The sequence below is a fragment of the Bombyx mandarina genome, chromosome A1 (assembly GCF_030267445.1).
Source record: "Bombyx mandarina strain Sakado chromosome A1, ASM3026744v2".
Lineage (NCBI taxonomy): Eukaryota > Metazoa > Arthropoda > Insecta > Lepidoptera > Bombycidae > Bombyx > Bombyx mandarina.
The window spans coordinates 3,442,036-3,457,963 of record NC_143234.1 but is presented as its reverse complement, the minus strand read 5'-3'; the positions used below and the strand labels follow the sequence as shown (position 1 = coordinate 3,457,963).

The window sequence follows — 15,928 nt, the reverse complement described above, 5'->3', positions numbered from 1 at the left end:
TATATTTCTGGTGTTTATATCTGGTTATTTATATTCTGGTTTCTATATACTTTATTACTGGTGGTAGAACCTCTTGTGAGTCCGCGCGGGTAGGTACCACCGTCCTGCCTATTCCTGCCGTGAAGCAGTAATGCGTTTCGGTTTGAAAGGTGGGGCAGCCGTTGTGACTATACTTGAGACCTTAGAACTTACATCTCAAGGTGGGTGGCGCATTTATGTGATAAATGTCTATGGGCTCCAGTAACCAGGTGGGCTGTGAGCTCGCCCACCCAACAAAGCAATAAAAAAAATATCTAATTAAGCCACTTCAAATGTAAGGTGCTCTCTATGTGCTCTATGTGGTAGAAAATGTTCATGCAGTAAAAGCGCAGCATTTAAAATATCGACAATGTAAAATCAAAAACAAACGGACCATGTGGTTGTCTTTTGATTTCATCATCTCAGTCTGTCCACTATCCACTGCTGAACTAGATCTCTACTCTTTTAAACTTACCTAGGACTAACAAAATTCTTGTTAATAAGCTCTTGTTGAAGTTTTATTTGTCGCCAACATTTGAGCGAAGCAGTCGTCTATTTAAGGTAAAAAATCATTACCTCTTAGTTAATCAGTCTTCACTGCATAGTATAAAACAAAGTCGCTTTTTCTGTCCCTATATCTGTTTGTCCCTATGTATGCTTAAATCTTTAAACCTACGCAACGGATTTTGATGCGGTTTTTTTAAATAGATAGAGTGATTGAAGAGGAAGGTTTATATGTATAATAACATCCATTAATTAGTGGAGAAATCAATAATAAATTACAGTTTTCGAAGCGAAGCGAGGGCGGGTCGCTAGTAGAAGATAAATGCTTACACAGAACTCCTAAGGAATTCTTGTCTTTCGTTCGAGCATGCAGACTATCTATAATTCTTAGTAAGTCATTAAAATAAAACTAAAACCACCCCAAATACTTATAATCCATTTGTATACGTCGTATAAATATTTTACAACTATTTGTCAGCAGTTGTTCATGCGAAATTCGAAAGAGGGTGAAAACGCACTTATCGTGGGACGAAAGTTGCACCCCCGAAAGCTTTTTGGATCAATATATTGATGTTACAGAAAAATATAACAAATTTGCGAGTTAGTAATAGGGGATTATATATACAAACAGAATTTCGTGTTTGTGGTGGTCAAACAATTGAAGTACGTATGTGATAATAAATAATAAAGAATTGTCATCAATATACGTAATAATTGTAAATAGACATGGTATAACAAAAACCGGATTCAAATAGAAAAAAAACGTATTAATAATATGCACTAAAAACAATAATCATCGAAATTGGTTAGCGTGATATTGAGTTCTTGAGTGATTTATCTATTTGTCGCGCACGTACTTAATGCAAATTTAAGACTTATATGGTTTTCTCATTATCAACACTGGACTAAGTTGAAATGGGACCATATCGGGAAGCGTCAGCTTTCTAATAAAAAAAGAATCATCAAAATCGATTCACCCAGTCAAAAGCTATGAGGTAACATAAAAAAAAACATATAGTCGAATTGAGAACCTGCTCCTTTTTTGAAGTCGGTTAATAAGAGCTGACTGAATAATATGTATTATTCTTTAGTAAAAAATAAATAGTTAGTCAGGTTAAGCGTATTGCATTATATTATAAGTCATTTAACCCGATAAATAATTAGTTTTATTCGACCATAATGAAGCATTGAGCAGAATTATTGTATGCGAAATACACAATTAAGCCACTTGTTTTTGTGGTTTGCAGTATACCATAAATTGGAATCATCAGCTATAAAAATTAAGGTTTGTTTGTTTGTAGCATAAGTAGCTGCAATAGAGTTATATGTATGTAGTATGTAGGTGCATAAATACTTACAAACATAACTGATGGTAATGGTATTGCTAAGACCCATTTCAGCTATTTCATCATCAAAATATCTTCACCAAATCTTAGTTCCTAATTATTCGTCTTCCTACTTCCTAAATTTAGTCCGTTAGAGTTCACACGGGTAGGTACCACCGCCCTGCCTATTTCTGCCGTGAAACAGTAATGCGTTTCGGTTTGAAGGGTGGGGCAGCCGTTGTAACTATACTGAGACCTTAAAACTGACATCTCAAGTTGGGCGGTTGCATTTACGTTATAGATGTCTATGGGCTCTAGTTATCACTTAACACCAGGTGGGCTGTGAGCTCGTCCGCACATCTAAGAAATATAAAAATCTAGTGGTAATGCGCTCTGTGAACCCAAAGTGCAACGTTACGCCTGTTTCAGCCCCAAAGGTATTTCGCTGCTAATCTGAAAATACAGTATTTTACGTTTTGCAACTGAGAAATCGTAATATCTCAAAATATATGACGTCATTTACATAGTTTCGTCTATAAATGCCGTGGCTACGTCCATATATGTAATTCACTCTATGCAAACGGTATGTCCGAAATAAATGTGCACACAAATCTTCACAACAGAGCCGCAATCCAGATAGGGGTCGCCACCCCAACCCTCGCGGTAGGGTGTAAAATAATTGCTCGCGTGCCCTGCTTTGTGACTATACCGATTTCGGAACGAGGTAACTGGCTTCGATAAGATTAGTGGCAGCATTCTGAACCCTTCATTTTGAACAGTTGCATGCGCGGCTTATTCAAATTGTGCCAAGCAAATATAGTCAGTACGTACATATAAATTAAGGTTATCATTTACGTTAACTGTTTTGTTTTATCATTACCGTCGATGAACGTTTTGAAGTCGTCGTGGCCTAAAGGATAAGACGTCCGCTGCATTTGTATCTAGCGATGCACCGGTGTTCGAATCCCGCAGGCGGGTACCAATTTTTCTAATGAAATACGTACTTAACAAATGTTCAGGATTGACTTCCACGGTGAAGGAATAGCATCGTGTAATAAAAATCAAACCAGCAAAATTATAATTTGCATAATTACTGGTGGTAGGATCTCTTGTGAGTTCGCATGGGTAGGTACCATCACCCCGCCTATTTCTGCTGTGAAGCAGTAACGCGTTGCGGATTGAAGGGTAGGGCAGCCGTTGTAACTATGTATGTAAAAAAAAAGATGAGTATACAAGCTGCAGGATTAGAAGCACACCTTTGCATTTTGGTATTTTTTAGGGGCGTTAGAGATTAGATAAGACAATGGCTAGTCTTAACGATACTCATTTGTTCGACTATTACGTATTTGCGACAATAGCCCAATTCAGTTTCTAGTAGTACATCTCTATTAGTAGAAGTGGTATGCCAAAGGGAGCTAGCTATGTTTGAAGATGAGGAGTAAGAGGCGGGGAGACAATAAAAAACCTCTTCAAAGCCTCAGGATATTATATGCGTAAGCCCTCATGTATGTGATCTAGTCTTATATTTAAGTGGTATTTTCACGGACGTTCCTACCAATTGTATAATTTTTGACTTAATTAAATAGAGGAGGTGTGAACGAAAAAAAAGATTTCAATCTTAAATACCGGTAACTTATGGACCACTTGACCATTTTACTATCGTGCCCACTTTGCACCGAAAATGATGTGCAAATAATAGAAAGGTCTACAAAAGATTTATAAGATATGCGTGACAGCTCTGGGTCATGACTCCGTTTAATAGGAACTTCAATCATCATAATATTCAGACTGAAATAAATGAAATGCCCCAAGGTATTAGATGAGCAATAACGTCTAGACGTCTAGACGCATCTGAGAGGATCAAGATCTGGTTTGGAGGGGAGGCTAGTCTACGCAGATTATGTTCCGCATTTTCTATCAGCGAACATAGTGTTATAGGAAATATTGACGAAAATTTAAGTTCTAATATCCGCAGTGAAGCAATAGTGCGTTCCAATTGAAATATAAAGAACAGTCGTAAAGTAATACTCGTAGAGAATCATACATCAAACACAGTTAAATAAGTATGAAAAAACTTTTTTTTTATTGCTTAAATGGGTGGACGAGCTCACAGCCCACCTGATGTTAAATGATTACTGGAGTCCATAAACATCTACAACGTAAATGCGCCACCCACCTTGACATATAAGTTCTAAGGTCTCAGTATAGTTACAACGGCTACCTCACCCTTCAAACCGAAACGCATTACTGATTCAGGGCAGAAATAGGCAGGGTGGTGGTACCTACCCGTGTGAACTCACAAGAGGTCCTACCACCAGTAAATAGTCTCGGAAAAGACGCGGGACCCCACAATGTGAGAAATGTGGGTGTTTCTGGCCACGACCACGATTGAGGATCGATCGACGCAAGGAGGAGTCCATTTCCATGAGGTTAAAGTTACTTGTGCTGTAGTAATATCAAAATAAAGTAGATCATCACACGTGTGTGATGTAAAGTGGTTACTATAGTCTGATAAAACGGCAATACCGACACCCCCTAATTTATAGTTATATATAGGTACTTCATAGTTTCACCCCTCTTCAAACAAACGCTTCATGGCAGACATCCGTACAGACACAATACTCCCATAAACCATGCATTTTAATAAACAAAATACTGTACTTGGAAAGGCGATTGCATGCAGCAGATATGCGAATGTTGCCATGGATGTCTGGAGTAACGAGAATGGATAGAATACGGGATGAACATGTTAGAGGAAGTCTGAAAGTAGCACCTGTGACAGAGAAGCTGAAACGTGCGCGTTTGAGATGGTATGGACATGTGTTGAGACGAAATGAAAATGAGGTTGGTAAGAGAATGCTAACTATGAATGTGGAAGGATATAGAGGAAGAGGTAGACCTAAGAAGAAATGGATGGATTGCGTGAAAGACGATATGGGTAAGTGGGGAGTGAGCGGTAGTATATGATAGAAGAGTATGGAAGGAGAAAACATGTTGCGCCGACCCCAGGTGACTGGGAGAAGGGCAGGATAATGATGACTATACTTGGTAAGTAATTTTACTGACCAAACGGAATATCAAAAACAAAATGCTAAGGAATATCAGAGTTTTTGTCTATTTTTTTCTTTAATAAAGATTTCGTTGGACATTGTTTAAGTAAGAAAGATCCTACATTCGTAAGTACTGTTTATTCCTTGGGATATTAATGTACAGAAGCTAAGACGAAAATTTATACCCACAAAAGTGAGTTAGTTAGCCTTTTGTTACGATTTAATATCATCAACGCACAATATATTGCTGACTTGAAAATCTGTAAACAACGTTAGCTGAATATTATTTATTTGTTAAATATTATTATTATTTTCGCCCTTCTGCCAACTAAACTGAGTAATTATACTGAACTTTAGACCCTTGGAACTTATATATAACCTTAGAACTTATATCTCAAGGTGGGTGGAGAAGTTACGTTGTAGATGTCTATGGGCTCCAGTAACCACTTAACACCAGGTGTGAGCTCGTCAACCCGTCTAAGCAATTTTTTTTAATTGTCTACTGTTACCATGCTGCAGGTAAATGCTTTGTGAAGAGAATTCGATTACTGGATAATCCAATTATTGAATCTAGCAAGGCTAGTTCTTACCCCGAAAATGTAGACAAGAGTAATCCAATTCAAACTTACATAGAGCCCACAATAGAACTAAAACTGAAGAACGAAGTCTGCAACTAAGCGCTGAATGACTGACAACATTTAATCAAATTTGATACTTACCTCCCTATCATTATAGATGCAATTTCCGGTGACAAGGCATCGAGCCGCGGGTGGCTATGGCTCATTTCATTACCAAGAAATTGCTCGTAATCTTATTGACCGATTTATTGCTGCTGTATCTCATGTTAATGTTTACACAAACGGCAACGCCTTAAGAACTCGGTTTAATAGTTTGATATGAATTGTTAATCTTATGTGTTTTTATGTGATGCATTATTATGTTTTTCCAAACTTACTTTTACTTACGTAGTAGCGGTGATTAAATCACGATGTAAATTCTGTAGTCCATATTTTAATAGGACGACAATATATTGATCGCATGACAACCAAAGTAAGAAACTCAAATTAAAAAAATATACACATATCCAAATAATAATACCTTCAAAAACGATTTTAAAACATCATCGCCTTACAATAGATTCAGAATTGTTTCACCAAGAAAGAGCTTGCTTTTTGCACATTTTTTTTTTTTTTATTGTTTAGATGGGCGGACGAGCTCACAGCCCACCTGGTGTTAAGTGGTTACTGGAGCCCATAGACATCTACAACGTAAATGCGCCACCCACATCGAGATATAAGTTCTAAGGTCTCAGTATAGTTACAACGGCTGCCCCACCCTTCGAACCGAAACGCATTACTGCTTCACGGCGGAAATAGGCGGGGCGGTGATACCTACCCGTGCGGACTCCGGTACTGCGGTATATATTTTCAAATTATCATACAAAATTTACAAAGCACAAGTACAATTAATTAAATATGGCTCAAAACGAAGGAAACACGTTCGCAATGCCCAGTAATTGGATTTAAAATAAGCCCCTTTAAATTTTGGTCGCTTTATACTCCTGTTTCTATATTTTCTTCAAGATTTTTTTCACCAAGGAGTCTGAGAAATGGTTGAGTGATCGAAGCAAGTTTTTTGGTTATTTATATAATTCTCGGGTGTTTTATTGGGTTCCATTCCTTGTTGATTAACTAATTATTAGTTTTGTGTTTATATAAGTGTGTTGTCTTATTTGTAAGTATTATAATATAGTAGTTTAGTGTAAATAGTGTAATTATGAACGGCGTCGACCCCCCCGATCCCGGGGGAGGTTATATCCTTGACCCATCTAACTCTCCAATCCCAATGGACACGGAGTCACTACATCCTTCAAGAAAAAGACAAACTCCCCCAAATTCTGATTATTCTTTACCTCAAAAAAAAAATACAGTCGCGCAAGTTATCGGATCTGTTCAGTCTGTATACACTCTACCAGAGTTTGAGGGCAACAGAAAACGGTATTTGGATCAGGATGTTGCTCCCTTTTTAATCCACGTAAGTAAAGATTGTGAGATTTCGTCTAGTTCTTCGCTTCGCCCAATTAAGTTCGGTCACTTTTTACATCACAACAATATCAAGGACGTTGCTAAAGATGGTGTTAAACGTATCGGCCGAAACCGAGTCTCAGTCCAATTTAAAACTGCTGTTGCCGCAAATTCCTTCCTAGATCACCCAGGTCTTGCCGCAGCCAAATACAATGCCGTTATACCTTCTTATAATGTGACTCGCATGGGTATTGTAAGAGGCGTTCCCGTAGAGTGGACCTTAGAAGAATTAGTTTCTTCCATTGAAGTTCCTGATGGTTTTGGACGTGTCATCAGAGCCCGACGACTCAATAAAAAATCATTTGAAAACAACACTCCTATTTGGACTCCTACTCCGACAGTTGTCCTTACATTTATTGGCCAAAAGCTTCCTGATAGGGTTTACTGCTTTTTCAATTCCCTCCCAGTTCAGACATATATTTTACCAACTATTCAATGTAATAATTGCTGCAGATTTGGACATGTTGCTACGCAATGCCGGTCAAATGCGCGTTGTTTTATCTGTGCGAAATCTCACTCTGGCATTGAATGTAATAGTTTATCTCCGATACCTACCTGTTTGTTTTGCTCTGGTAACCATAAAGCCATAGATACATCTTGCCCTGAATATTCTAGACAGAAATCTATCAAACTGGTGATGTCACAAGAGAACATTTCATACAACGAAGCAGCAATCAGGTTCCCACAAGTTAGAAGATCTTTTGCAGACATTTCTCGTACGCCTCCCCCCCTTTTTCCCACTCAATCTTCCCAAACCCTAACCCAACCTTCTCCACACACCCAAGCCATATCCAATTCAGTCTCGTACCGTCGCACTTACTGTACACAAAAATCCCCTCCAGCTCCGGCATCCAGTCCAGGTTATGATAGGCAAGCTCATCAAGCAATCGTTATTACTCCCCCTTCTAGTCTCCCTAATGGGAGTGCCTATCCTTCAGATGATGTATCTCCCAATGACAATCTCCTGGAACTCTTACTGTCTACAATTTTGAATATATTTTCCCGTTTTGGGGACTTTGAACTACCGAACAATGTCATGTCTAAACTTACTGAGCTTAATAAAATTATTAAAAATGCCCAAATTCCTACAATGGAATTGTCACAGCATTCGTCACAAGAAGAATGATATCATCACTCTTATTAACAAATACAAACCTTCTATCTTTGCTGTCCAGGAGACATGGCTTAAGCCTGGATCCAACTTTAGGATCCCGGGTTTCTCATGTCTCCGGGACGATAGATCAGATGGTTATGCTGGCTCTGCTATTTTAGTATCCAGAAATGTGATATTTAAACAACTCTCCCTTCCTTCCCACAGTAATAGCATTTTTGCTGTTGCTGTTAGAGCTAATAATATTTCTTTCCTCTCCATCTACATCCCTGAACCTAACTTAGCTATTCTCTCTGAATTAAAAACTATTATTACAAGTCTTCCTCCACCTATCCTTATTCTTGGTGATTTTAATATTCACCATACATCTTGGGGTTGTTATTACTGTGATTCTATTTCTTTTCCTTTTCTTGATCTCTGTGATGAACTAGATTTGTGTTTACTGAATGACGGGTCCCCTACTCGCAGAGTTCCTCCATCTCAGAATCCAAAGACTGCTGTGGACCTTTCCTTAACTTCTCCTTCCTTAGCTTCTAGCCTCTCCTGGTCTGTCCTTTCTTCCACTCACGGCAGTGATCACTTTACTATCATTCTGTCAATTCCTGATTCCCTTCATTCTATTCCTACTGCTTCCCTTCCACCTCTCTTAAAATTTAATATTCACAGAGCTGATTGGTCTCAATTCAGACCTCATTTAGATCAAGAGATAATGAATATTCCTTTGATTAACCCTGTCAATGTCCTTTCTTCTTACCTAATTTTCAGAAACGCTCTTCTTTCTTCTGCTGCTAATTCTATACCTCTCAAAAACACTGTTAGATGTAAAATCCCTTCTCCTCCGTGGTGGGATTCGGAGTGCACTCAAGCTTGCCAGAGCAGATCAGAGGCAGAGAATGCTTATTCGGTTGCGATGAGCTCGGAAAATTTCATCTCTTACCAGAGAATTGCTGCCAAGACTGTAAGGCTTTTATCAGAAAAGAAAAGATTTGGTTGGTTGCGTTTTTGCGAGGAGCTTTCTCCTATTACTCCCCCTTCTAAAGTCTGGAAGAATATGAGACGATATCGCTGCTCTGTTCCTGCTCTTGTCATCTCATCTAACGATCCTTCTGACTGGATTGAACATTTTTCTTGTAGGTTAGCTCCTCCCTCTGTACCTTGCTTGGAAGAAACCTTTCCCTCCGCTTTTTCCTCTAATTCTACTGATGATTTTGAGTCTCCTTTTTCTTGGGAGGAACTTTCAGCTGTCTTGGAGGGTTTAAGTGATTCATCCCCAGGAATTGACGGGATTCCATACTCTTTTATTTCCAAAAGCAGTAACTCTGTAAAACGGGTATTCCTTTCCATTCTTAATAATATCTTTTTATCTGGAACTCCACCTGACGAATGGAGGACTCAGATTATCATCCCTATTTTAAAACTTGGAAAGCCCAGCTCTGACCCTTCTAGCTATCGGCCAATCGCTTTGTCCTGTACAATGGCTAAGATATTGGAACATTTAATCAAGAATCGTTTGGAATGGATTGTGGAAAATAGAAACATATTAGCTAAATCTCAGTTTGGATTCCGAAAAGGTTTTAGTACTATGGATAGTTTAAGCATATTTCTAACAGACGTTCGTATTTCCTTCTCTAAAAATGAGTCTTTAGTAGGTGTTTTTCTGGACATATCATCTGCGTATGACAATGTTCTTCTTCCAGTGCTCAGGCAGAAAATGCTCCAGCTGAGTATTCCTGTGAAGATTGTAAACATAATTTTTAATCTCCTGTCTCCTAGATTCGTATATATTCGTGCTCCAAATTATTCTTCCTCTCCCAGACAGCTGTGGAAGGGGCTCCCCCAAGGGTCAGTCCTCAGCCCGTTACTTTACAGTATTTATACGTACGATTTAGAGCTTTCGGTTAATTCCTTTTGTCAAGTTCTACAATATGCTGATGATCTCGCACTCTATGTTTCTTCTAAGAATATTGATGAGGCCTCTTCTCGCCTAAATTCAGGTATAGGCTATCTCCAAGACTGGCTCTCAGACCACGGTCTGTCCCTATCTATTCCTAAAAGCAAAGTGGTTGTTTTCTCTCGGTCCAGATCTTGTCCTAACGTTTCAATATCTTATGATCAACATAATTTTTCGGTTGTAGACAATGTGAAATTTCTTGGTGTTGTATTAGATTCTAGATTAACTGGTGTCCATCATATTAATCATATTGTTAAAAAATGTGAAAAAAATATTAACATTTTGCGTTCCTTATCTGGTGTCTGGTGGGGCTGTCACTCCTATACTCAAAAACTTATGTATAACGCCTTAGTACGTAGTCACTTAGACTATGGCACTTTCCTTCTGGAACCTTGTAACAAATCTGCTATGAGTTCCCTTGACAAACTTCAATCTAAATGTCTGAGATTAATCTGTGGAGCTATGAAATCGTCACCTATTAATGCTCTTCAGGTAGAATGCGGCGATGCTCCCTTATTCCTTAGAAGACAATACTTATCTGACCGGTTCCTTTCTAAAGTCATTCAATCCCCTTATCATCCTCTTATCTCTAAACTTCATATCCTTTCTGATTTTATCTCTTCTAATAAATATTGGTACCACAAGGATTATCCCTGCCTTTTCAATAGTTTTGTCAGCTATCTCCGCCTTCCTTGTCCTGTATTTCAGTATCAAAAATTTCCTCTTTTCGACATCTCTTTTAAGGCTCTTATCTTTCAGCCTCAAGTTCTTTTAGATCTCGGCATAGAAAAAAAATGTAATTCTGCAAATTTCCAGTTAAATAGATACATTGCCAAGCATTGGCCCGATTGGCTCATCATTTACACTGATGCTTCTAAGTTGTCAGACCAGGGTTGTGTTGGCTCCGCTGTCTGGATTCCCAAATACAATATGATTCTCAATTTTAAATGCCCCCCTCAAGCTTCAGTCTTCTCTGGTGAGTCCATAGCTATTCTGGAAGCACTATCATTCATTGAGTCCCATAAACTAAATAAATCTGTTATTCTTACTGATTCTAAGAGTTGTTTACAGGCTATCGTTGCTAACCAATTTAAATCTAAATCTAAATTTCCTTACATACTTAAAATTAAAAATTTACTTTTCAGCTGCCATTCTAAAAACATTGAAGTTGTCCTTGCTTGGTTGCCTGGCCACAGTGGCATTTTAGGTAATGAAACTGCAGATCTTTGTGCCAAAGATGCCACAACAACTGGCTGTATGGATCATTACAGAATTTATTCTAATGATTTAATCCCAATAGCTAAACAACGATTGCTTTCTTCTTGGAATTCTTGCTGGCAAAAGACTAGTTTTTATAAAGGTAAACACTACGCTGATATTCAAGGCTTTATTCCTCCCCGACCTTGGTTCTGCAACTTCAAAGATTTACATAAACGCGTTACAAGTACGATCTGTAGATTAAGGCTAGGCCATACGTGTACCCCCGTCCACCTGGCTAAACTTCATATCAGGGATAGTTCTATTTGCGAATGTGGTCTTGACGAAGGCTCTCCAAATCACATGTTTTTCAGTTGTCCTCGTCTATCTTCCTCCCTCTATGATCTCCTTCCTCCTGATATTCCTCGCCCCATTGATCTCAAATCTCTTCTTTCCCTTGTCAACTCTCCTTTCGTTTATATTCTTAGTTCATTCATTAACCAAAATAACATTAAGCTGTAGTTTGTCTGTCTTTTATCGAACTAACCCCTGTATATATATTGTGTGCGTCTTATTTGTTTTAGGTAAATCAACAGAGATCCTGTCATCAAACATTCTTAGCTACTCACTTAATTCTTAGTGAATATCTGTGACCTTGCTCGTTCACGAAGCCCGCTATAGAAAGCAGAGTATTATATACACTTGACATTGGCGAAATCTAAAAGGAAACGCCATAAACCTAAGAGATAGATAGATAGATATTTTCTTCAAAGTTGAGTCGTGCCGATACAGGGTAATGATAAAGCAAAAAGTGGAATAGCTTAATTTGTTACTTCAGACGTATGCAGGTTTTTATTTCATAATTAGCATCCTATCAGCACCATCAAATATTAAATAATGGGTCTTAAGATCCATGATTAATTCTAGTAGAAAATAGAACTTCAGCACAAATAATAAGCACAAATAAGTTACACAACTTTGATTTACTAATTACAAATTACTAGATACAATTGCTTTACTAATGAGTTTGTTGAAAAGCTCGGCCCGCCTTAGAAACACAAATCATTCAACTGTTAAAAAGCTTTGAAAAACAAAACTTTCCACTACGTAAACTTTAACAAGAACTTCCCCAGACAAGGGTCTCATTTGTCAAGCTCGGTATTGCACAAAGCTTAGAAGCTTTCAGACGGGTGCTTTGTTTGTGCGCCAGCTCGTTAATTGCGCTCATTGTACTTTTGTGTACTACCCAATGAGCTTTAAGCTTTTAGACAATACCTTTTCAGAATCAAAATCTACTCAAAGCATCAATGCCAAATTAACCGTAGCTACGTACGGTCCTACTGATTTCTCGGGTATTATTCGGAAGGCGTCTTGTGAGCATTTATGAATCGATATATGATGCTGCCTAATACCACGTGCCCCTTCCTTGTCTGGTTATTGTTCCTGTCTCTGTCTAGACGGTAGTGCATATTTTAAGCAAGAGTAGGTAGTATCATCCTTTTTTCCGGGGTCCCCAACCACCTACGAGTTTCCGAAGTCTAAGAGACTGCGTGGAATAAGTGAGATTCAATGACCGATGATGATAAATACATCTACCCACTAAACGACTCCCTTCACCATTGCCCGACGCCCGATTCCCACTCGTAGCATCAACCTGCCTATTTCTACATAAAAGCAATCGTGTATTCCATTTTGTGGGGTTGGGACAGTCGTTAATTTATTTAATTGAGACCGAAACCTCATGTCTCAAGGTCAGCCCGTTCACCCATCCAAAACAAAAATACAAATACTCACACAGTAAATTGTACGCTTGGCCTTTAGGATGTAAATCCGTATATCGGCATATTATTTGTTGTAGTTTGCTTCAAAACCTGACGCTATCGTATATTCTATAACGAAAACGGAAACAAAGAAGGTATAAGCACTTAGAGTTGATGACGTCAACATTGACGTCATGTTAGATACTAATACCAAACCAATACTCGTTTTGCGAGAAAAAGATAGAGCATCGCCTTTCAATGCCCACCAATAACATTGAACGTTCATATCTCGTTCGTATCTCGTCGAGGGTTAGGGGATGGGAGAGTTCGACGACCGAACTAGTCATAGCCCACTGAGTTTCTCACTCTTTCACGGGGTTCTTTCAGTGGGTCACGACCCCAAATCGGTGGTAGATTCTGCAAAGCACTGCTCTTGCTAGAACTAATGTTAGCAATTTCCCTCTGGTTGGGCCCTTGAGTTTACCTACCCGTCCGGGCGTAGCTGGAATAGCTCCCAAAATTATTTTTTCGGCAAAATGTCTTCAGATATCCAGTTGAAAGAAATCTGTAGAAATAGTTCTGTTGAGAACTGTTGAGAATGCCTTATTACTGCAAATGATCAAAAGTTTTCGCAACAGTTCTGAAGGTTTCGATTCTCATTTAACTACGTCACTAACGTCAGATCCACGCCCGAACCCTTGTCTACTGGACTACTAAAATAATAATTAAATTATGCCAGTCAACTAGGCGTCGGCACCACACCCACGATGTCACCCGTTATGAGTTCATTTCGCGAGCTAATTAGTGCGGGTCAAGTTAATAGGTCGGACAATTAAAACCGGGTTAAAAGTATATACATACTTATATAAATTATTTAATAACTAGCTTTTGCCAGCGACTTCGTCCGCGTGGAATAGTTACTTTGGCATAACGCTAAATTTTACCCGCGACTTCATTTACAGCACTCAGGATTGGAACTTCATTACTGAACCGGTAGATGGCGTTGAAGAAGCTAGATTTTGAGATTGTTTGACAAACAATTTTTTAATTTTACGTAAAGAAAAGAAAAAAAAAACTTAATAATAAGTATCCTATGTTACTTCTAATACCTCCAAGAATATGTGTACAAAGTTTCATGATGATCGGTTGAGTAGCTTTCGCGTGAAAGCGTAAAAAACAAACTTACATTTATAATTATATTAGTAGGGATTTAGATTACCTAATTCGAAATTTAGAATATATGTACTTACATTTAGTTACATACATATAGTACGTTCAATTGTAACTGCTTTTGCGGTTTAATCTCGCGTGTAATAGAATAAAAATAATAAACGTGATATTAAATCGTAAAGTAGCTTTTAATTGCGGCACAAAGCGGTTCAACTGAAGAAGATGGGGAAATCTCTCTCTCTCTCTCTCTCTCTTTCTCAATGCAGAATGGATATGAAGGTATCATTTTATCGGAAGCGTTCTGACACTGTCTTCACTGATAGATTATAATTCTATATACCCTGGGAAATAATTTTAGCTATAATTTATTCCAATGCTGAACGCAGGATTGCTGAACGCTGGGCGAAGCGGAGAGCGGAAAGCTAGTAATAAATTTAGTTTAATTTTTGACAACGTCAAGGATAGGTAAGTTAGATTTAAGTTGAGCCTCTCTGACCTGTTGTGATAGTTTAAAAAACAAAACATAACACAATTCAATCTATACTAATATTAAAAAGAGGAATGATTTGTTTGTTTGTATTGAATAGGCTCCGAAACTACTGAACCAATTTGAAAAATTCTTTAACTGTTTGGAAGCTACACTGTTCCCGAGTGACATAGGCCATAATGTATTTTGAAAAAATTAGGGATCCTTACTAAAACTTCAATAATGTAACCCAAGGTGTAAAAAAATTACCTAAAATATTCTTTACATCGCGTGCCCTGCGAAAACTATTGATGATAGAATAAAATAATGTACTACGACTTTGTAGAACACATTATTATTTACAAAAAGTGTCGCGACAGCATATGTCTAACTATTATACCGCAATAAGTGTCCTTTTATTTTTTTTAAATAAAACAACGTCAAATATCGTTGAAATTTTTGTTAAAGACCCGAGCGGAGCCGGAGCGGGCCGCTAGTTCATAAATAAAATGCAATGGAAATGCACGTCACGGAGTAACATGTTTATTATGCACCCCAGTTAGGGGTCGCGACGACCCCATCAAAATCATAATTTTGTCATTTCAATTTATTGTATTTCGCTGGATCAGAAAACTTGGGGACGTGATTTTTTTCTTATCTTATCGCTTATACGAACACAATTAGAGTCGTCATTCAATACCGCGCTCTCATCCTCATATGGGCTACGGTGTCAACTCACCATCGACTGCGCCGTAAGCTATACTGTCTATAGTGCCAATAAAAATTGCCAAATTTAATTTGTGTGACGATTGCTTTTTTACTGCTAATTGGTGGCTTCTGTTTGTAATTGTCTTTCAAAATAATGGTTAAAAGGTCACAAGAGCCACTCCTTACATTTTCCACCGGAAAGCAGCCGTTCATACCAAAATTCTATAGTACCAGTTTAGTAAAGTTAAGAGTTTACAATCTACTTAGTGTATAATGATTTTTTTTATTTTTATTGCTTAGATGGGTGGATGAGCTCACAGCCCACCTGGTGTTAACTGGACCTCTTGTGAGTCCGCACGGGTAGGTACCACCGCCCTGCCTATTTCTGCCGTGAAGCAGTAATGCGTTTCGGTTTGAAGGGTGGGGCAGCCGTTATAACTATACTGAGACCTTAGAACTTATATCTCAAAGTGGATGGCGCATTTAGGTTGTAGATATCTATGGGCTCCAGTAACCACTTAACACCAGGTGGGCTGTGAGCTCGTCCACCCAACTACTCAATAAAAACAAAAAACAAAAAAAAA

The 15,928-nt window shown here is 38.3% G+C and overlaps 2 protein-coding genes and 1 long non-coding RNA gene across 4 annotated transcripts in view; 2 read left to right on the top strand and 1 right to left on the bottom strand.

Moving 5' to 3' along the window:
- Positions 1 to 15,928, bottom strand: part of LOC114239604 (uncharacterized) — a 58,053-nt gene that overhangs the window by 38,734 nt on the left and 3,391 nt on the right. The gene's annotated exons all lie outside the window — the stretch shown is intronic.
- LOC149499469 (uncharacterized) lies at positions 6,526 to 12,001 on the top strand. Of its 2 annotated transcripts, none has more exons than XR_016325636.1 (2): positions 6,526 to 6,631; positions 11,825 to 12,001. It is a non-coding gene; the product is annotated as an uncharacterized LOC149499469 (long non-coding RNA). The 2 variants fall into 2 exon arrangements; XR_016325637.1 differs by lacking the exon at positions 6,526 to 6,631 and adding an exon at positions 11,406 to 11,487.
- Positions 6,638 to 8,631, top strand: LOC149499470 (uncharacterized). Its single transcript, XM_089739411.1, has one exon. The coding sequence runs from the start codon at positions 6,674 to 6,676 to the stop codon at positions 8,105 to 8,107; it is 1,434 nt and encodes a 477-aa protein (XP_089595537.1). The 5' UTR covers positions 6,638 to 6,673; the 3' UTR covers positions 8,108 to 8,631.